Source organism: Protopterus annectens, chromosome 14.part0, assembly GCF_019279795.1.
Source record: "Protopterus annectens isolate FY-2018-M chromosome 14.part0, PAN1.0, whole genome shotgun sequence".
Lineage (NCBI taxonomy): Eukaryota > Metazoa > Chordata > Ceratodontiformes > Protopteridae > Protopterus > Protopterus annectens.
This window is the reverse complement of record NC_056748.1, coordinates 126,179,294-126,203,036: the sequence shown is the minus strand read 5'-3', so window position 1 is coordinate 126,203,036 and position 23,743 is coordinate 126,179,294. Positions and strand designations below refer to the sequence as shown.

General features: G+C 39.5%; 1 protein-coding gene across 2 annotated transcripts in view; it reads left to right on the top strand.

Annotated features, from left to right (window-relative positions):
• Positions 1–23,743, top strand: part of HABP2 (hyaluronan binding protein 2) — a 677,235-nt gene that overhangs the window by 254,849 nt on the left and 398,643 nt on the right. For both annotated transcript variants that reach the window (XM_044055834.1, XM_044055835.1), the window contains exon 6: positions 14,874–14,993. In XM_044055834.1, the coding sequence (XP_043911769.1) occupies positions 14,874–14,993 (120 nt within the window). The remainder of the gene's footprint in view (positions 1–14,873; positions 14,994–23,743) is intronic.

Below are 23,743 nucleotides of genomic sequence, written 5' to 3'. Positions count from 1 at the left end.
TTCAAACTCAGAGGTATCACTTTGAAGCTTGTTTAGAGTATTGTATTATACCTCGAGGCTTGAGGGTATTAGTCATGCCCACATATGGGGACTTGTACTCTGATTTACTGTCTAAGTGGCAGAAGTTGAATTTAGATTTACGTTTCAACTGCATCAGACTCCTGATAGACTTTTTTAGACCAGAAGAAGACCGGTTAATCAATTCTATTTCAGCCACTCAGAACAATTTGTATTCTGTTTTTCCTGTGGATGTTGTTGACACTAAGCTGGGACATATTTTAGATTCCACTATGATTTTTGAGCAGAAGCTATTGTTTTATAAGCAAAAGAAACTAGATAGAGATCTTAATGATTTCTCGACTAACAGTGTATTCACTTGGCCAAGGAATGCACCTAGAATAGACTCACACAATTCAGGTGATAGCATACAAGTGAATGAGCAATGTAACCGTAAAACTAAAGAATGACCAATTGTTCAGCCTATAGCAGAAGCAAGAGAGTTACAGTTTCCATCTCAAGCATTCGATCATGAAGAAGTTGTCGCAGACACCCATTCTGTGAGTGTCTCTATTTTGAAAGAAAGCAATAAAAATGTATAAGTACATCCTGCTTTGCCGTCTACATCCATGCAGAGTACTGAGTCAGTTGAGTTTTTTCCTGTCAACTCAGGGGCTAGGAGGAAATTAAAGGAGGTGGGAGTTGTTTGTGCTACCTCACCGAAGCAGAATATTGGGCAAGGATGAAAAGGAAACTAACTCAGGACAACCATCAGAGCCAGTTGCTGAAACGCATGTGGCAGAAGACGAAAACACCCTAGTTTGGAATATATCAAGGAGAACTTTAACGAAGAGTGAACAGACATTGTTAAATAGAGGTATGAGTTACACACCATCAAAAATACTTTGCTTACGTATTCATTGATTATTTAAAAGCTTTCACAAGAAATGTAATGCTAAAAATTAATTTTAAGGCAAGTAATGTGAATGATTCAAATCAGAATTTTGTTTTTAGGAAACCTAGTAGTTTTATTCCGAATATGAATTCCACATTAGAGGTCTATGAGACAATGTGTGAGGATGAAATATATTCATTATTCACCAATAGAGGTCTATGTAAAAAGTCACAAAATTTGTCCAAAGATGAGCAGGCTGCCCTTGAGGGTTTGATGCATGTTAGTACTATATCTATAAGACCAGTGGATAAGGGGGGCTCGGTCGTAGTAATGGACTTTGATTTTTATAACCAAGCTATGAATAACATGCTTGGTGATACTGAGACCTATGTTAAAGTTACTAGGGAACAGATAGATTCAATGATTAAGAGAGTTAATAATACTCTTATGGATTATTTATTAGGACGTAATATTTCTTTGGAAAAGTATAAGTATTTTGTATGTGATAAATCCCTGATACCCAGAATCCAAGGTCTGCCCAAAGTCCACAAGGATCGATGTAACCCCCCCTTTAGACCCATAGTCTCAGGCAAGTGGCTGGTGCACTGAAGGTCTCTCAATATACATTGAGTATCAACTGAGACCGATATTAGATAAGAATTCATATGTGCTTAGGGATACAAAACAATTTCTGAATGATTTATTTTCTTAGCTAAGCCAACATGATTTTGGCTAATGGGAAGAGCAGTATATATTGGTCAAACCAGAGATAAGGTTTTATCGGAGGTTTGTGGATGACCTCTTCCTGGTTTGGGAGGGTGGACTTGAACCCTTGAATGCTTTTTTTGATTACCTCAGTTCCACTACCACTTTTTTGAGGTTTACCATGTCCTATTCCAGGGAGTGTATAGACTTCTTGGATGTAACTGTCAGTGATGTGGGGGATGGTACCTACAAGACCAGTACATATCGGAAACAGTGTAGTAAGAATGCTTATTTACATAGGAAAAGCATGCACCCCCCCCATATTTTTAGAAATATAGTTAAAGGTCAAGGCCTGAGAGCTTCTCGATTGAATGCCAAGATCTCTGACTTTAGAACAAAAACTGAGAAATTAAAAGCTAAGTTCAGAGATAGGGGTTATAAAGTACCAGAAGTAGATGATATCCTAGCAGGCATTACAGATTTAAGAAATACCCATGGGAAGCCATATTTTTTTACTGGCCCTTGGGAAGCTACATCTAGCAAGGTAGTCCAATATTTTCAGATACCAGTTACTTATTCCACTAACATTAAGGAAATAGAAAGGGTCATGATTAAGAATTGGGGGATTTTACTATCAGATAATGAGGTTAGTCGAGTAGATAATAAGAAACTGACTTTCATTTATAAAAATAAGAAAAATTTAAAAAGGATGTTATGTTATCCTAAGAAGTATGAACTTAGAGGGGAGTCAATGCCCATGTTTGGGACTTTTCCATGAACATCATGTAATTGGTGCCAGTATTTAGATAGTTCAGGTTTTTTTTTCACATCCCGATACGGGTAAACAGGTCATTTTGAGTTTGGTTGCCACATGCAACACCAGCTCCATAGTGTACTTAGCTGTTTGCCAGCAATGTAGCTCTTACTATATAGGGAAGACAGATAGGCGGTTGAGAGATCACATAAGGGAACATATCTACAGTATTAATACATCTATTTTGACAAATGCCCTTGTCAAGCATGTCAATCAGAATCCAGCACACACATTTAGATTCACGGTTGTAGAAGTTATATCACATGGACCTCGGGGAGGTGATATTAGTAATAGAGTTGAGACCAGTGAGTTAAACTGGATTATTAGGATGCGTGCTCATAGGGGCAGTGGACTTAATGATAAGATTTGTATAAAACCTGCCCTTAATAATAGATCTTTAGCCAAGTGCGTTTTAAAATATGTGCATCAAATATGTTTTGGAATAATGTTTATAGTTAGGTTAGTTAATGTTTAGTTTTTATTTTTTGATGCAGGATGAAGTTTGCCTTTAAATTTTACCATGTGATTATATTGTGTTTTTAATTGAATGATGAAATTCATTGGTTGTCAGTGTCTTTAAATATGAAGTGTGTTTTACTATGAGTTTGTCTGATGAAGCAGTCATTGTGAACTGTGAAAGCGCTAACATTAAAACGTTTTACTTGGTGATATCTTACATCTTTTATTTACGCTGTGGAATTGTATGCCTTCTTATTGTCGTGGTGTGGTTCGCTTCATTTTTTATTACATTTTCATAGTGCTGTGTCTTGGAGCCCTAACAGAAGAACCTTGTCTTGTCCTAGTTTCCTGTACTTTTTGCTTTTATAAGATAAAATAAATGTTTGGTAAAAAAATGAAGAGTAAAGAAAAGTAAACAACAGAAAAGTAAAGCAAGAGTGGCCTTAGAAGGTGCTACCAGGACCTAACAAGTAAAGAGTAAAGAAAAGTAAACAGAAAAGTAAAGTGAGAGTGGCCTTAGAAGGTGCAACCAGGACCTAACAAATAAAGAGTAAAGAAAAGTAAACAACAGAAAAGTAAAGTGAGAGTGGCCTTAGAAGGTGCAACCAGGACCTAACAAATAAAGAGTAAAGAAAAGTAAACAACAGAAAAGTAAAGTGAGAGTGGCCATAGAAGGTGCAACCAGGACCTAGCAAATAAAGAGTAAAGAAAAGTAAACAACAGAAAAGTAAAGTGAGAGTGGCCTTAGAAGGTGCAACCAGGACCTAACAAATAAAGAGTAAAGAAAAGTAAACAACAGAAAAGTAAAGTGAGAGTGGCCTTAGAAGGTGCAACCAAGACCTAACAAATAAAGAGTAAAGAAAAGTAAACAACAGAAAAGTAAAGTGAGAGTGGCCTTAGAAGGTGCAACCAAGACCTAACAAATAAAGAGTAAAGAAAAGTAAACAACAGAAAAGTAAAGTGAGAGTGGCCATAGAAGGTGCAACCAGGACCTAACAGAAGGGTAAGGGGGTAGTGCACTGCTGCTAAGGTAACAAAATAAAGAAGTGAATGCATGACACCAGCTATTCTGTTTTTATTTACTGATTTGTTTGTTAAATGATTACAGGAACTGAACCTTCTGATATGCTTTTTCACTCAGCCAGAAGCAGCAGTAAATGAAACCAGTTTGAAACAATTTTAGTGTGAATGACAGGAAAGCTACAGAGCCTTCTGCAATAGGACATCTTTGAATGAAGTTTTGAATGAAAAGCATTGAATACTAGCTGCATTTATGAAATATGTTTTAATATTCATAAAAGGATTACGAGCATACAAAGGTCTTAATTTTGTTACATATGAGTTGCACTAAGTGAAAAATATCCAGTAAGGAAAGATCAAATCGAAAAACCTAAATGTGTCTTTTCCTGAAACTGCAATAATTGGAGTAAAGGTGAAATATTTATTTTTGCAGTTTTTGCATTAAAAGTAAGAATTTCTAATTTGCTCCATAATCATACAACCTCAGAACTGGCACATATTATTTGAAGACTTTTGCAGGTAGTGTAGTCAGGCTTGCAAAAGATTGAGTTATTGTGTTTGCTTAATATTTTTTTCTCTTTTTCTCTTTTATAAGACTACAATGGTACTGGAAAAGACACTTTGTGCTTTTGTCTTTGTACAGTTCTTGTAGAACCAAGACATAGAAAGAACTGAAATGCCAATGGAGGAAATAACAAGAAAATTGCAGTATCTACAAAAAAATGTTACATTTGTAAAAACATATTTAGATGTGAGTTCAGATAAATTGCAGATGTTGTGTATTTGTATGAATAAAAATATGTAGTTCTTTCTTAACTTGAGTGAATTTTTATTTTGTGGTGATGGTCATTTTTGGTGTTACACTCGACCCCCTCTACAAAATGGGAAAAAAGGGGTTAATGCCAATGTTGAAAAAAGGTCTGTAGACTTGACAGTCAATAGAAAGCCAAGGTTATCAGAAGAGACTCTGAGAAATGGCTGCTGATAGGCAGCTGAAGTAAGAACCAACAGGGAAATATAGATGAAGTTTTATGGGAGATTCAAGATCCTTGCACACCTAGCACACATCATTTACTTAATGCTTGTAGTATGCTCAAGTTCCAGGATGGGGAATTCTAATTCAGAAACACCCACTACTCATACATCTGTACATGTCCACTGCCATCATGCAAAAAGTGAGAAAAGTGCCCATGGTTTGAGTATGTGAAAAGGTAATAGTATGCACATTCAGACTGGGACATTTTTTGGCTTGAAGACTGATATGCTGCCAAAAATCTTCTGTCATTTTAATTCTGTTTTTGTAGTTTCCCTCTTAAGTATAAGGTTAATGATCTAAAACTAAAAAATACAATTTGTTATAACCAATACATTTTTAGAATGTCTAAACAGTGTATTGTTTTCATTCTTTGTTTAATAGCACAAACATGTTCTTTAATACACTTAAAAATCGTGCCTTGTCATACCCACATAAAAAGTTTTACATTTACAGCAAGAACTTAAATACACAATTCCAGTTGAATTACAATTATAATGCTCCTTGATGGTACTGTTTCTGTTTTCATGAAATGAGAAAATAAAAGAACCTTCTGAAAAAAAAAAAAAAAAAAAAAAAAAAAAAATATATATATATATATATATATATATATATATATATATATACATACATACATATGTGGTCTATATTATATATTTGAAGCTTCAAAATTTCGAACCTCATATGTTTGACAAGGGAAATTTTCCCATTCTGTTTGTGCAGAGACGTTGCCTTTCACCTTCGAAATTTTCAAAGTTCGATCATATGGTGTCGACCATATGACATTCAAACTTTGAAATGTTTGGCAATTTAATAGGGACCCTATATTATATATATCTATATACAAAAACTGAACCGTGACTGTATTGTTTGGTATAAAATCATGGTTTATCTTTTTTATGCAGTATTTCCTTGGTCTTTTTGATGTTTGATGTTTTTTGGAAGTTATTTAGTCGATTATACATCAAGGCTAAGGTTATTGGATTTTTCTGATTGTAGTATGCAATTCTTACACAAACTTGCTGAAAGTGAAGTGTGACTCTTAGTACTCATAAAAAGTGAGATCACTGGCTTTCAAAAGTGTACTGCCCTGCCTCTAAAATAGTTGTAACACTCCTGATAACTCAGATACTTACCCACAAGTGACACACATTCCCAACACATCCTCCTCCTAGCAGTTACAGGTACCAATACCTAACCTCAAGCAAACAGCAGTTCATGTCCTCTTCTCCATTCTCCCTAAAGTGACTGGTGAAATCTCTTTAGCCATGTGAACATCCCAGTTACCCTTGAATCCTGGTAGAAGTCAGAATCTCACAGACACAAGTATCCCAGTGACTATCTGAGTCCCTGGCCACTGCCCTTAAATATCCCTATAGTGGTTAGAGCTCCCCTTCCCCTTCTGTTTCCTTGTAATGATTACAGCCCCTTGTTCTGGGGTCCAGTACTACAGATATGAGGCTGGGTAATTAATTACAACACTAAGAGTGATTACAGCCCCTTGTTCTGGGGTCCAGTACTACAGATCTGAGGCTGGGTAATTAATTACACCACTAAGAGTGATTACAGCCCCTTGTTCTGGGGTCCAGTACTACAGATCTGAGGCTGGGTAATTAATTACAACACTAAGAGTGATTACAGCCCCTTGTTCTGGGGTCCAGTACTACAGATCTGAGGCTGGGTAATTAATTACAACACTAAGAGTGATTACAGCCCCTTGTTCTGGGGTCCAGTACTACAGATCTGAGGCTGGATAATTAATTACAACACTGAGAGTGATTACAGCCCCTTGTTATGGGGTCCAGTACTACAGATCTGAGGCTGGGTAATTAATTACAACACTAAGAGTGATTACAGCCCCTTGTTCTGGGGTCCAGTACTACAGATCTGAGGCTGGGTAATTAATTAATTACAACACTAAGAGTGATTACAGCCCCTTGTTTTGGGGTCCAGTACTACAGATCTGAGGCTAGGTAATTAATTACAGCACTAAGAGTGATTACATCCCCTTGTTCTGGGGTCCAGTACTGCAGATCTGAGGCTGGGTAATTAATTACAACACTAAGAGTGATTACAGCCCCTTGTTCTGGGGTCCAGTACTACAGATCTTAGGTCGGTAATTAATTACAACACTGAGAGTGATTACAGCCCCTTGTTCTGGGGTCCAGTACTGCAGATCTGGGACTGGGTAATTAATTACAACACTGAGAGTGATTACAGCCCCTTGTTCTAGGGTCCAGTACTGCAGATCTGAGGCTCGGTAATTAATTACAACACTGAGAGTGATTACAGCCCCTTGTTCTGGGGTCCAGTACTACAGATCTGAGGCTCGGTAATTAATTACAACACTGAGAGTGATTACAGCCCCTTGTTCTGGGGTCCAGTACTACAGATCTGAGGCTCGGTAATTAATTACAATACTGAGAGTGTAAATAGAGAAGAAAGTTTAAGACAGAAAAATCAAAGCAAGTTTATTATAAAGTGTCTACAAGTTAGTAACGTCATAGTATTTCATTATTTCTGCTGTTCTGTTATGAAATACCTATAAGCAGTCTCAAGGAACACAGTACTTTTCAGTAACAGGAACTATCTTTATCTTCGCATGTCAGCGGCAGCACTTCCATCTGAAAAACTTTTCTCTGTCATATCAATGCAGTAAAGCTAAAAGCTTCAACCAGCCATTGATGTGTGCAAAACATCCTCACAAGGGAGTTTGTTCATGTAACAGAAACCTGACCATTTTGCATCCCCCACACACACACACACACACACACACACACACACACACACACACACACACACACACACACACACGCACACACACAGTAACAAGATTAAACACTCCTTATTTAACAGCTGGCCTCAGTACATTCTGTGATCAGTACTCTTCCCTGTGTATTATGAACATCAGCACAGGACTGACTTAATTCTGTAGTGGTACTAATAAAACTCTTAATATTATAAGACTAAATGCTGCAGTGTTAACTTCAACTATAACAAATTCCTAAAATACTAGCTTTAACTGTAATGCAAAATTGCACAAATTAATGGTGCAGAATTATACATATTCACAATCTGATTATGAGGAGGTATAACCACATGTAGAGGCAAAATATGTGGGTCTCTGTACCCCCTAACTCCACTTGTATCCAAGCACTGACTAAAGCCTCGAGCATTTGTACGTCCCTGTGATGATCAACGAATAACATATTTTTTTAGTGATGCATGTCCCTTGCCTACACCCTAATCCAGCTTGTCAATAACGAGTATCAATCTGTCTACAATCTTGCATGTAGTGCCACTAACCTGAGTGTCTTGTCTCATTCCTCCTGCCAGCAATCACTGTGACTTGTCTGCACGCTTATGCCTCATTAATTATTATAAGCAGTCATTATAAGCTACCTATACCCCTACTTGTTCTTTCTGCGATAATAGCACCTGCCTATCCCTACCTGTCTAGGAAATAATCAACGTCTCTTGTCTGCCTCCACAAAATCTTGACAGTGTTCAGGGACCCTTGTCCACTGCATTCATCCTTTCAGTAATCAAAACACCCTCCAAACTATCACATCCCAGCAGTAATCTGTGTCTCCTGCCAGTCCTAGTTATCCCAACAGCAGTTGGCATTAATCATTTGGCATCATTACCAACCCAAATCTGTAATTACCCTCTCAGTTGTAGGGCAAAGATTAGTCTTTCTCTCACAACTAGTGTGCCAGTGATTGGATAACTTAGCATCAAAAGAGCCTATCATGAGTGTTGTTATCTAGGCTGGGTTGCTCCACAATTTGATCCACTCGTATATGTTTCTCTAACATAGTACTAGACCCCCAAAAAATCTACTATTCTTATTCCAGGGAGGTACTCCAAAACATCCTATTCAGTATTTGTACCTAAATAGCATTACATAAGGTGTCTAACTATATGTTCCAGAGTGGTAATTTCTCACAACATTATCCCAAACAGAGCCTCTCTTATCTTAACTAGTTAGCTGAACCAGAATCAATCAACTGGGCTATTGATACTGTAAAGATATGAGTTAATCACGAATCCCAGGGTACTGACAGCTTTTTGATATAAGATGGGATGGAACATCTACCAAGTGACACATCATAAGATCATGGAATTTTGTTTAACTGACAACCACCTTTATCTTTCTGAAATATAAAAGCATAGAAATGATTGCAATACAAAATGAACATCTAACGTGCTGAGTTGAAATCTGTCGAAAGAATCGTATAAATCTTTATATTTTCAAGTATATCTGATGTTTACAAACTGAAGTGACTGAGAGTGATATCCTTGATTGATAAGAAGGAATTTATAAAATAAGCTACGAAAAAGGCATTGGAAAGAAAAGAAAAAATAAATCACAAGTCATGACAATAATTCTGTCGTCATGATAATAAAACTCTTTATATTACAAGACTAAATGCTGCAGTGTTAACTATAACACAAAAGAAATAACACACTGGATTTCATGTAATTCTGTTGTGTGTCACATATGGCTGACAGGTCAAAGCCTTGCAAATTACATGAAAAATGAAAAAAAGTGAAAGATATACAAGATTCTGCTATGGGCATTGTGTACAAACTGCTTTTCATTTTAAACAAAGTAAAATAGAAACTTTGCAGTACTAATGAATCTCATGACAACATTGCCCCCACTACATTATTCCAAATTAAAATAAATTAGTAAATCTTATTTACAATTTATAAGTAATTTAAGTCCATCAATGTTAATATTATGTAAAAAATTAAACAAAGAAAGCCACACATTAGTATAAAGTGAGCTGCCAACCCCTCTCAGCCCAGTTAGTATTCCTGTTAGTAATTTGCATAGTCCAGGTGATTATTCTGATGTGTCTTTCTGTATGTATTTAGCATGCTCAAAGTGATTAAACAAACCTTTTTCATATTGTTATAACACTGTATCCACAGTCTACCAACACAGATAACTCAATCACCATGTCACCAACACCACACTCCCACAGCCATATCATCCCATTACTCTTGCCTTCCCTATCCATCTCTCTTTACTTTTTCTCCTTCATTACTACTTATCACCATCCACTGAACACTATGCACTGTATCAAATCCCCCACCCTACCACACACCACAAACCATCCCTTCATACCTGCAAACGCACAACCAATTATCCTTTATCCTTTAAAGTTTCAACTCATCTCTCCTATCCATTACACCTCACAATCCAAAAAATACCCCAGCCTCAAACACCACTTCCTAACTGTATTCTACCTTAAAACCATTGCCAGCTTTGCAGCCCAACTACTACTAGGAGGTGATATCCACCCCAACCCTGGCCCAACATAAAACACCCATACCACACCCAACCCCAACCTCCCATTTAAGCATAACCCACTGATTTACTCATTCTAAACCTGAACATTCGCAGTATCATAAATAAAATAAAACAGTTACATGGAATTATCTCTGTATATACCCAGACATTATAATGATTACAGAAACATGGCTTAAACCCCACATTAAAGATAACTCTATAAGTCCACCTGGCTTCAACATACTAAGAGTTGATAGACCTCACAGAAAAGGTGGTGGCTTTGCCCTTCTTTACAAATCCAATTTAAAAGTCCAGCTCCTTCAAAAAGAAACCCCAGATTTCAACACTGCCAAGACCCTATTCACCAAAATCCTACTAAACCAACACAAACAACTAAACCTACTCAGCATTTATATACCACCAGGAGACAACCTTAAGACACTAGAATCTATACTCCACTGGGCTTCCCACTCCCTGTCCCAAGAAACTTTACTCCTAGGTGATGTCAACATAGACTGGAACACCATACACTCACCCATAGCCACCACCCACATAAACCTATATAATTTCATACAACTCATACACTCACCCACAAGAACTGACAAAAAACACCAAACGAGAATCAACCTTAGACCGGATCCTGTCTAACCAGCTCAATACTGCCCACCTATCTGGAATGCTACCTGACTCCCTCAGTGACCGTAACCCAATCTTTCTCCTTTGGCACAAAATAAAGTCTACTAACACCCCCGCTCTCTTACAAATTTGTTCCCAAAAAAGCTTCTCCCCAGAACAATTCTCAGAAGCCCTAAAATCCTGTGACTAGGCTCCCATTAAAAACCCTTCATCTGGATAATGCAGTAGAACACTTTAATGCCAAATTCCTAGAGATTTTAAACCAACTAGCCCCACTAAAAACTATAAGATTACAAAGTAACCCTGCCCCCTGGTTAAACAAAGCCACAAAAATCTTACTCAAGACTAGAGACAAAGCTTGGATAACTTGGCAAAAATACAAAACTCCCATAACTAGGCAAAGCTTTGCTGAGCTCAGAAATAAAGCAAAAAAGCAGGTTAGGTTGGACAAGAAACACTACTATATTTCCTTACAAAGTAAACATAACAACAATCCACAGAAATTCTGGGCTGCAGTGACCAACATCCTCCAGCCTGGTAAAGCCACCACACCACCCCCAGATATGACAGGTACTGATCCACACATAGCCTCTAGTTGTAATAACTACTTTACCTCTTCAATACTGAACCTGGTAAGTGCAATAATCACCCATGACCTAACATCAACCCTTAAACTACCAGACTAACTCCACCCTCTTCACTTCTAACCCAGTTCCAACTACAACCATTCAAAATCTCTTAGCTAAACTCAAACCTACCACCCTAGCTGCTGACAGTCTCCCAGCTCAATATCTCCAAATTTCTTCCAAGGCCATTGCCTGCCCCATCTCCCTACTCATTAACAGATCTATCTCCTTGCATTCCATTCCTTCGTTATGGAAAACCTCATATATCATCCCTCTCCACAAGGGAGGTCCATCTACTAACCTCTCCAACTACCATCCCATTGCTATCCTATCACCCCTCTCACAAATTCTAGAAAAATGTATCCACCACCAAATCCTTACCCATCTGTTAACTAACAACCTTCTAACTAAAACCCAACATGGATTCAGACCTTCCCATAGCACCAACACTGCTCTAATTAACTTTTCCAATACCATAAACTCGTATAGGAACCAAGGGAAGCTGGTCTCTGCCACCTTCTTAGACCTAGCCAAGACATTTGATACAGTTTCCCATAGCAAACTCCTCATTTGCCTAGCAGAACTCAACCTCAATGACTACACCCTAAAATGGTTTTACAGTTAACTAAACAACCGGTCACAATCTATCAAATGGGGCAACTCCCTATCCCCCCCACTCCCTGTCACATGCGGTGTCCCACAAGGTTCAATCCTTGGTCCCCTTCTCTTCAACATATTTACAAATAATCTCCACCTAGCTACCACTAAAGCCAACATTGTCCAGTATGCAGATGACACTACTCTAATCTGCTCAGCACCAAACATCCAATTACTACAAAGTAAAGCCCAGGAATCCTTCACTGAGGTAGAGAACTGGCTAAACAACTACCAACTAATACTAAACCCCCAAAAAACACAGCTAATACTATTCCACCCAATCAATCACTCCTCCACCACCTTTACCATCATGTCAACCAATGGTACCCTCATCACCCCAGTAACTGAGGCCAAACTCTTAGGCATCACTATTGATCAACAACTTAAATTCAACAAGCACGTATCCCAAACTATCTCTAAAGTCCATAGAAAACTTGGTTGCCTATATCATTGCATACTATTCCTGACCCCCGAAACTAGAATAACAATGGCCAGAACTCATCTCTTATCAACACTACTATATGCCTCTCCAGTCCTCATCAACATTAACAAAACTAGCCTGAACAAACTCTCCACATGCTACAATAAAATAGCTAGGTTCACTGCCAATAATAGATCACATTCCCACCACTGCCAATCCCTAATTAAACTGCACTGGGTAGAATTTCCAAACCTCCTACGCTACCACCAACTGATTATAGCCCATCAAATTCTTTTTCATCTGGGGAAGAGCCCTACCCTAGCTGACATACTAAACTTTCACAACCCCAAAAGGGAACTATGTTTATGTAACAAAAACCTGATTGAAATCAACCCATGCAATAACAGCGCTGGGAAGGCCCTATTCTCTTATGATGTTGCTAAAGTATGGAACACCCTCCCACCTGAACTCAGGCTACAAAGTCACACAAGCACCTTCAAGGGCCTTCTTAATTCACACCTCTATGCTAACCCTCTCTGCAACTGCAAAGACCCCCCCTTGAAGACCCACTACTCCATTTAAGTGACCCGCTGTATGCCTCCATTGCATACACTGTATTCTCATCTGATATACTCACCTGATATGTACTTTTTTTTGTAAATATTGCAAAAAGGGGTTCTACTCCTGAGTATCTTATTGTCTGAGCATCTTATTGTTTTACAAAATTGTTCTTGTACTTCTTTGTTTCTCTTACCTTGTATGCCAGTTATTTATTGTTATCTAAGCCATGTATGTACTCTGTTAACTTCCTTGGAGCTTTTCTCCCCAGGACTCCACTGAAAATGGACACTTTGTGTCCAATTTGATTTATCCTGATAAAATAATGTTTAAATAAATAACCAATAATGTGTATTGCTTATCAGTAAGATACACAATATCAAATTATACTGGGTCAGCAATTCTGTTTTGTATTTTTGTAGGTTATATTATTGTAAGACTGTTCAGCTTATCAACATTGTATGAGTCCATTCTGGTGTGTTTCTTGCACACAACTGAGCAATATAGCTTGGCATTACACAGCTGGCTCCAGTGTTATAGAGGAATAAACCCTGGCCATGGCCCAGTTGAGTTTGTTTAGAGGCTTGGATGCTTGATGGGGCTGGTGGGGAGGATGGGTGTACCCACCCAAGGGGAGGAGTCAGAGCTGATTGTGGATTTCAGTAGTCCAGAAGGATGAGGCTGACCTGTGACCTGAGGGTCTGGGTGTGGTGCACCAAGCCACCCTTCGCTCTGCAAGTACCGGTGTGCATACACTAGAATAGACTAATAAGAAAATGCCTTCATTATTGAGATGCTGATCCTAATGTAAACAGCCCTTAAGGCTGCCTGAATGATGGCCATCTCTGGACAGCTCTTACCCTGTGGATCTGGGTGGATCACTGTGAAATGAATAGACTCAAGTATAATTTCAGATGGTTCAGTGGTCAGCAGGTGTAGGTGCAAAAGCATACAGGACAAAAAAATAACCTGGTAACCCTACCTTGCACATATTCTCAGAACACCTGAAGTTAGGCTTGTTAGAAGCAAATGGCAACCACAAAAAAAATAAAATAAAATAAACAAATAAATAAATAAAGAGGAAAACACCTGTCTACCCCATGTAGGGCCCCCATATGTTATTATTATCACTTTGTGTTTATTGTGACTCAGAGAAAGAATGATCACTAACACAATGGAATGCAGTGAAGCATCTGTCTTGCTGTTATACATTAAATGATAGACACTATGTCTTGTGTGAAGTAAGCAACAGATAACAAGCACCTGTCATAGCTAGCAGTGATACAGGCAGATATATCCCATTTTTCAAGTCAATGGAAAATGATTTTCTTTAAGTCACTCCTGCAGTGCTCTTACACTTAAACTATGATTGCATTACAGCAAATAAACATAACACGTTGCTGGATTTCCCTAGCTGAGTGCAACTTTCAAAAAAGAAAAGGATAAAATGGTCACTGAGAATAAATTCTTTACAATGAACCAAAACTAAATGTTCTTATTTTACGTAATATCCAGTCCCTGAACACCACCTAGAATTATTTACAGAAGCAATAAATCACACGAGTAATCGCAGGCATGCTCTTCATAATATATGCCAGATGATATTACAAAGCATGGATTGATAGAAACATTTTATTGGTGCTGATCTTTAGAAAAAATAGTGTCCAGATCAAAAATGTTATTTTTCTTTTAGAGATTTATAAAAGTTACGGCACTGGATGGATAAATGCTTTTCTTTTCTGTCCTGTAGCTGGTTCGGCATGCATCCCAAATCCATGTAAAAATGGTGGGACCTGTCAAAGCGGAAGAACAAGATCAAGCTTCACATGCAAGTGTCGACAGTCCTACCAGGGCAAATTCTGTGAAACAGGTAATTCCTTAAGTTTTCCTTAAAACACTTTTCCAATAAATCATTAGTAAGTGTGTCACATAGCAATTTCACATGTATTTTCTTAACACATGACCATACAAGATTTGATTTCCAATTATTAACATGGTGGTCATATAGAGGACTGCTCCACCTAGGTGTCCTACATTTATTTCCTTGAGGGCCATCGATCCGAATGCAATCTTCTGATCATAATCATTCATATTTTATTATTGCTTGAGACCAGTGTCTGCTGTTTTGGGGAGATTCTCCTTTCCCCACTTTTGTCTGACCTTTTGAAGCAAGGCAGGTACAAGGAAGCAGTTCCACATTTTTGCTGCTGAGTTAGAGTACAGGGAGTGTCCTGCAGAATTGTTTTGTTTTTGGTTTGTGAATAAGGAAGTGTTTATCATTTAATCTTAAGGGATGTTTTAGGCAATAATTTTGGAGATTTTACTAAAAGCTGTGGAGGCTGTAGGATTTTAATTTTTGTGCTGTGATTAGTGGGTCTATGTTCAGCCATCGAAAAGAAAAAAAAAATCACTGAATGGCATTACATCGAAAATGCCACTCAGTGAAACTCCTCGTGTGTGTGTGTGTGTGTGTGTGTGTGTGTGTGTGTGTGTGTGTGTGTGTGTGGGGGCTGCTTCCCAACTAATTATATATGCAAACTCCGAGACTGCACTACAGTGGGGAAATGGCACATTTCCTGACCCCTACTGTAACGCCATGTTACTTGAGCAGCTTGACGAATGGTATGTTCGATGAGACATGCTCTTCAGTGCTTTTTCCATTTGATGGCTAAACATAGATCTGTGATTAGGTTGGTTACGTAAGATAGTGAGGTAGTTCTAACCAACTGAGTTCTTTAGTGCAGTGCAGTGGAGGCTTTGATTGGGTTTCTTTGTAGCAGAGCATGCAATCATGTTTTAACATTACTCTAGTTTAGTTTTTTAGAGAAGTTTGGAGGTTTGTAAGGATGAGTGGCTCCATACAGAAGTAATGGTAGTAAGTAAGTGTTAGTTATGGTTGCTTTGGTAATCTTCATGAAGAAGGTTTTTTGTTATATTTGTCATTCCTAACCTTTGGTGAGTTTTTTAAATTGTATTTAGAATATGTATGTTGAATTTTAGGGTCTACTTTAGAACGTCGAACACTCAAAATGTCGATCGCTCACATGAGTGAATAATCAGGAAGTCGATGTTGGTTTTTTGGGATTGCAGTACAGTGAATATCGGAATATTTGCCCTGTCCTAGTGCGATCTCGGAGTAGGAATATATATTAAGCGGGGGTGTGGGGGGCACAGCCCCCCACAATAGCGATTTTGAGTTCCTGATTATTCGTTCATGTGAGCATTCCGATTTTTCGTTGTTCTGACATACACCCGAATTTTAGGCTGTCATCTCTGGTTATGACAAGCAATTTAGTATGATATACTATTTCAGTGTCAGTGTTGTTTAGGGAGGAAATTTTGAAGTCACATTTGTCAAGGCCATATACATTGGGGCAACTCAAGTATTTTGTTTTTTTAGGGTTGAGCAGTAATTGGGTACATTGGAGCCAGCTTTCAGTGGCATTAAAGACTTCTTGTGCTATTTCTTGATGATGGTTTGGGATATCAGAAGAGCAAATGAGGGTAGTTATCTGTTTATTGTATGAGAGAGGTATGTTGGGAAGAAGTACAGAGATGTTGATGCATATATTAAACAGTAGGGGACCAAGAATAGAGTTTTGTGGTACACCTGTGGTAACTGTCCGAAAATGGGATAGGGTGGAGAGTCATTTAACAGATTGTTGTTTATCACACATGTAGCTGCTGAACAAGGTGAACATTGAGTGTGAGAGGCCAAGGCAAGACATTACATGTTAGAGTTTGTTGTGTGGTACAGTGTCAAAAGCCTTAGATAGGTCTAGGAATAAAGAGGATACAGATTTACAATTATCCCTACCTTTGTAGATGGTGTGCAGGGATGATATGAGGGCAGGGGTGATACTATATGCTGGGTGGAAGCCATGTTAGTTAAGTGTCAAGAGTTCTTGTTAAAGGAGATATTAAAGAAGTTGCTTGTGGACACTTTTCTCCAAGTATTTTTGAGGGGGAAAGAATAGTAATAGGTCAAAAACTGGATATTTATGTTGAGGTTCCCCTTTTTGTACTGGGATTACATGTGACTTTTTAGGACCATAGGATCCTTGCATTGACCTATTTACAAGGACTGTTATTGGGTATCCTATAATATTGGCTGATATCTTGAGAAATTTAAGTGGGAGGTTGAAAGCAGATGGTGAGTATAGTTTGAATTTGTGAAGTATTTTTTTTATATATGAAGTAGGAACAATTTTTAAACTGAAAGATAATGTCAGAGTGGGAGAGGGTTGGGTAGGATATGGGATATTATGGATGTTAGTGTTATTTTTGGTAAGTGCAGCTATGCTGTCTATGAAGTAGATATTAAATTGGCTAGCAATTTCAAGTGCTTTTTTATGATAGAAGATCAGACTTTTTGGGGATTATGTTTATGACAGTTCTGTAAATTATTGTAACATTGTTTTGTATCACTGCTTACTTGTTTTATTTATTTTTTGTAAGATTTCAAAGCTCTCTAAATCCTGCAGATATTTTGACGTTTTCTCCATTTTTCCAGGCCTTATTGTTATTTTGCATAAGATTTCTAGCATTGTTGGACAGCCAAGGGACATGGTTGGTTTTACCTTTCTTTCATGTAAGAGGTGCTAACTTATTTAGAGTATTTAAGAATATTGCATTGAAAATGAGGACTGCTTTATCCAGGGGGAGATTTTTTAGATTAGACCAGTTGATGGATTCTAGTGCTGATTTCAAGATGGCTGGGCTGAAATTTGCATAATTTCGGGTCCATTTGAGTTATGTTGTTTAACATGATGGGTGATTAACCTACTAGTTAAGTGTGAATGTGGTCACTAAGGGAGTCTGCAGAGGTTGATGAGGTGCTGTGCATGTGAGGGGCAGAGACCATTGTCCAGTCTAGGGTGGAGCTCTTGCCACAGTGAGTGAGATGACTAACTGCATAAAGCCATACAAGTTAATACTGGAAGTCAAAAAGTTATTTATTTATTTAAACTGGGTTAGTCCCACTAGGCTAATAACCTCTTTTCAGGGGAGATCCAAGGTACTATTTTATGCCTGAGAAATTTGGTCAGGGGATCAGGGAACTTCTCTACTCTTTTTGGTCAGGTAACCATAAAGCTGAGACTGGAGGGAAATAGAATGGAGAGGGAGGAAATAGGAAGTGAGTGTTTGTATCTCTTGATGCAGATTGAGTCTAGTTTGGAGAAGGAAATGCTGATGCATGATGATTTGGCTACCCCTGTCAATGATGGACATGGATGCCATCCCAGGGTGCATTTCTGGTCTCCCATCCAATCATCTAGGATGCTTTTGAATAGAGTCAGTGAAGAGGTCTGTTTTATGTGACTAGGGAGTCTATCCCACAGAAGCAGCAGTCTCTGGGAGACATATCTGTCTCTCCAGCATGATCCTTTAATGTGACAAGCTAGGTTGAGATCCCTAGGATGGGTGACACTTGAGCCATCTGACTTGTGGATGTGCAACATTTCTATTTGGGCAGGGCTGGAGATTGCCCTATAGATTAAGCACACTTCACCTCTCAGCAGGCTATACGATACAGAGTAAAATGACAGGGCTTTCAGCCTGTCCATGTAGGTCATGGACAGGCTGAAAGATGAAGTCACTATCAAAGTGGATATATGGAGTACAAAATGCGGATTACCACACATTATGGTTACATAAATCCAAAAAGGTGGAGCAGAAAATGATGTCTTCATAGGTTCATAGGCTCATACTAGGCTATCTGCCCTAGGGCATTTATAAGCCTAGCCAGAGTGTGTTTGGCTTTCGCCACCCATTTTAAAATAATTTTGCTATGCCCTTTTTTTAGGTTGGTATACTGTGCCTCTGTCTAATAGTGACACAGAAGGGATACCCGGGGTAAACCTATGATCTCCCATCCACTCATCAAGATTCCTCTTGAAGAGAGTCAATGAGGGACTCTGCCTAACCTGGACTGGGATTTTATTCCAGAGTGAAGGGAGCCTCTGGGTTATGAATCTGTCCCTCCAGCATGTCCTATTTATTTCAGTGCTGAGGTTCAAGTCTCGAGCGTAGCTCGATGGGATTTGGATTTTCTGAGGTGCAGCATGTCCATTAATTCCGGGTTGGACATGGCTTTATATGTCAGGCACAGATCGCCTCTGAGCAGGCGATATGACACTGAGTAGAGCTGGAGTTCCTTTAACCGGGCAGCATATGGCATCTGTCTGAGCCCTTTGATCCTCTTGGTGAGGTACTTTTGGGGTCTTTCCAGTTGCTGCAGGTGTCTGGTAAGGTACATCCCAAAAGGGGCATTGTACTCAATTATGGGCCTGATGAGGGATGAGTAAAGGGGCACAATGACCTCCCCTGATCTAGATGTGAATCCCTTCATGATTAGGTAGGCTATATAAAATGTTTTTTCTAACCACTTTGGCCACGTGGTTGTCAAATGTGAGATTGCTATCAACTTGGGTCCCCATGTCCCTAATTACTTCTTCTGTACTTAATGGATTACCACCTATGTGGTAATTTGTGGGCACTTTGTTTTTGCCAAAGGGGATGACTATACACTTTTTGGCATTTAGCTTGAGGCCATGGCTCTGGCACCAGTTGTTTGTTTCTATGAGGCCCTTTTGGAGGATGCTTGTGTCGGCTGGAGTGTCGATTATGGCACCCAGTTTGCAGTCATCTGCAAATTTGGTCAGCCACAGTCCTTCCGTGTTGGCCTGTACCTCCGAGAAATATATACCAAACAAGAGAGGTCCCAGGACTGAGCCTTGTGGGACGCCACTTGTAACTGGTTTGGAGTCTGACATGGCTCCAGCAATTCTAACCATGTGGCTTCTGTCCTTGAGCCAGTTTGCAACCCATCTAGTGACATAGGGGTTTTTCTTTAAGCTGGTGAGCTTATCTATAATGCCCGAGTGGGGTATTGTATCGAAGACTTTTGCGAGGTCCAGGTAGGCTGTGTGGACCACCTTCCCCTCGTCAATGGCCTTAGTGACTGTTTCAAAGAAATCAACCAGGTTTAAGAGCCAAACTGGGTAGGATCCAGTGTCTGTAGGTCCCCAATATCTTTATTTATGAGGTCCATGGTGATCCTTTCCGTAGCTTTGCAGACCAAGCTAGTCAGGCTTATGGGGCGATAGTTTCCAGGATCTGTTGAGGCACCACCTTTGTGGAGAGGGACCACTGTTGCTGTATGCCACTCTTTGGGTACATATCCTGTAGTAGGGCTGAGATTGAACAGTAGTTTTATGTTTGGGTTTAGCTCTTCTTGGAGTTCATGTAGGACACAGCCCGGGACACCGTCTGGTCCCATTGATGCTGTGTTTTTTGCTTTGGAGATGGCAGCTCTTACATGAGCATCTGAGATGTCAGGGGGCAGCACTCTGCTGGGATAGATATTTGCCCTTTTGGTGGGGAGGGGGGGAGAAGTTTGCGCTGAACCTGTCAGCTAGGATGTTGGCAATGTCTGTGGGTTCGGTGTATTTTTTGTCATTTTGGACTAATTCTGAGCATACCTGGGAATTCCCACCCAGGTTCCTAACATAACTAAAGAAAGCCTTGTGATTATCTTTAGTGTCCTGTGCAATTTTTCTCTCGAAGCTGGCCTTAGACGATTTTATGAGTGTCCATAGTTTTTTGCTAATACTGATCAGAGATGCCTTCCCTTTTTGGGATTTTGCTCTATCATGTAGTAACTTCCTCCTTCTATTGCATAGTTTGTTTATGGCTGGGGTCCACCAGACAGGACATCTGCCTTTGGAGGATTGGGACTTGGTTTTATTTGGGATTGCATGATCCATGCATTCCTGAAGGTGTTCATAGAATGCGTTTATAAAGGATTCTGTGGTCTGGGCCATATTTTCCACAGGCCCGGGGGCTTTGAAGGATTCCACCTCAGTTTTGAGGAGTGTGAAATTTGCATTAGAGAAGTTTTTCACTGTGGTTTTCAGGGCAGGGGGTGGAGTTGGGATGTGAATATCCAGTGAGATTAGTTTATGGTCTGATCGTACCAATGAGGGATACACTTCTGGTCTGGAGTATAGAGTCCCCATGTTGGTGATGATCAGGTCCAGTATGTTTTCCCCTCTTGTGGGAGTGGTAACAAGTTGTTTCATAGCATTTGAGTTTATAAATTCTAGGGACCTTTGGGCTAGGGTGTTGGAGCTAGAGTAATGCTCCCAGTCTATGTTTGGGTAGTTGAAGTCGCCCAATATAATGGTGTTTGGAGAGACCTTCATATTTTCCAGTGTTCTCAGGAAGGCCGAGTGGGGTTCCTGGGTTTGGGAGGGTGGTCTGTAGCATGCTATAAACTGGAAGGCAGTTTTACCCACTGTTAGTTGCACATGGATAGTCTCTGATGCTTTGTGCTGTGCCACCAACCTGGAGATGTGGGTATCTTTGACAAATATTGATACTCCCCCTCCTTTTGTGGTTTGGTCCAAGTTTTGGGGCCGAAAAGCATGGTATGAGGTATAACCAGGTAGTGCTGGGGTGCTCTCGGGAGCCTTGAACCAGGTTTCTGTTACTGCACAGATATCAATGTTCTCCATGCTAAGGAGAGTTTCTAGTGCGTGCATCTTGAGGTTTAGACTTCTGGTGTTGAGTAGAATTACTCTTAGTTTCTTATCCCTTGTGATACCTATGGAAGTGGGTTTGTCTTTTGAGCCTTGCCTAAAAAAGGCACTATGGGGGTAGCAAGAGCCTTTGCCATTATCCGAAAGCCCAGGGGTGACAGGTGCAAGCCATCCCTAGCGAAGCATCATGGCTTGTCGAGCATGTCATCCCAGGCTGACAGGCATTGGATCCCCTTTGAATGACACCAATACTTAAGCCAATTGTTGAAATTGATCATCTTGTCTTCATATTGTGGCATCATTCTTGGTGAGGGTAAGATGCTACTCAAGGTCAGGGTCATACCGGCCTGGGTTACATGCTCAGAGAGCTCCTCTATGTCTCTTTTCATGTAGTCCAGGGAGGTACGTCTCAGGTCATTCACACCAGCATGGACAATGACTGAGTCATATTTGTACTTGCCTTGGAGTGACCTGAGTGCTTGTGTTATGTGGCATATCCTAGCGCCCAACAGGCCGCTCACCGTGACCTTCTCCTTGTTCAGCCTGGTGAGTGGGACATCAGTGTGCCTGACGATAGAGTCACCTATTACAAGTGTATCTGGTGTGTTGTTTAGCCTTAAGGGCTGTGACTGTTCGGCACACTGGCTTTGTGACCTATGTGTTGTACGTGTTTTGTTTTGGGGTAGCGGTTGCTTGGGTTTCTGCTTTGGAGGTCTCTGCTGCTTAGGCAGATTTTTATTTAGAGCCTCCAAGTATGTTTTTGTGTGTTTATGTGTTTGGTTTGCTGTCGTGGTAGGTCTATGTGAGACTGGAATTGTAGTGAGTGTGGTTTCCTTCTCCTCCTGACTGGTTATGCCAGTACTGAGTTGAGAGAGCTTAGCCTCCAGTATGGCTATATGGTTGCATCTCTCACATGTGTTGGAATTTGTTGGGAGGAGGAGAGGGTTGTCTGTGTACATGAGGCAGTTGTAACATTGCCTCAAGATTCCCAGATTCAGTCTTACATGCAAAGACTGAAAAAGTGGAACAACCAGAGGATGAAGTAGCAGTTGCCTGGTCAGACATTATTCCTGGAGAGATGCTAGATGACAAGGAGACCTCAATATTGGAAGACATAGATATTTTTTTTATTTAATATTTTCTTCCCAGGAAAGTCCAACTGGGATAAAGCCCATTTTCAGTAGAGGCCAGGGGAGAAACATTCCAGATGCATGTTTTTAGAGTTTGGGAGGAAACCAGAGGACCCATAGGAAACCCAAGTGAACACAGGGAGGACATGCAGACTCTGCACATTAGGCACCTCAGCCAAGAATCAAATCAGAGGACCTCTTGCTGTCATCTAAAAATGCTAACCTCTGCACCACTGCACAGCCCATAGTTGGTGGAAGTGCTAACATGGCAGAGGATAAGTTTTGTTGGAAACTGAATGGAACGAGTATAACAGAGCTGTGGGTAATAATGCCTGTTTTATGCTGTGGTTGTCATAAAAGGTGTTGAAAAGAAGCAGACTTACAGACAGTGATAAAAAAATTGATTGAAGACAGAGTAAAAATGGGGAACAAAATTATTTATGCTTTAGACTTTTTTCCTGAAGATATAAGAGCCTTTATATGTTTATGGAACAAACCTTTTTGTGAAGTGACTTTTGAAACTTTTGAAAAAGCAGAAAAATTTGTGATGCTATTTGAAACTAAATCCTTTCGAACATTATGGAACAAGTTCTTAACAAGAGGGACTGATAGAATGTTTACAAGAAAATTAAAATTGCAGTTTCTGACTGCAGATGAAACCAAAAGAGAAATGAAATATTTTTTTAAAGAAAAATGCAAAGAAGTTTATGACATTAAAAAATACTTATTGTAGAAAGCTTTGGAATGGGGGTGGGGAATATTGGTGTGTGTGAATAGTTAAGGATGGAAACATAATTCATTTGCCCATTTTGTAATTGTTAATGGGAAGAAAGGAATGTAAAAATATTGGGGACAAAGGAAAACATGTTTTTATTGTGGCATAAGAGATCACTCGCTAAATGAATGCCCCCGAAACATTCATTAAACAGTTCCTTGATGATAAATTG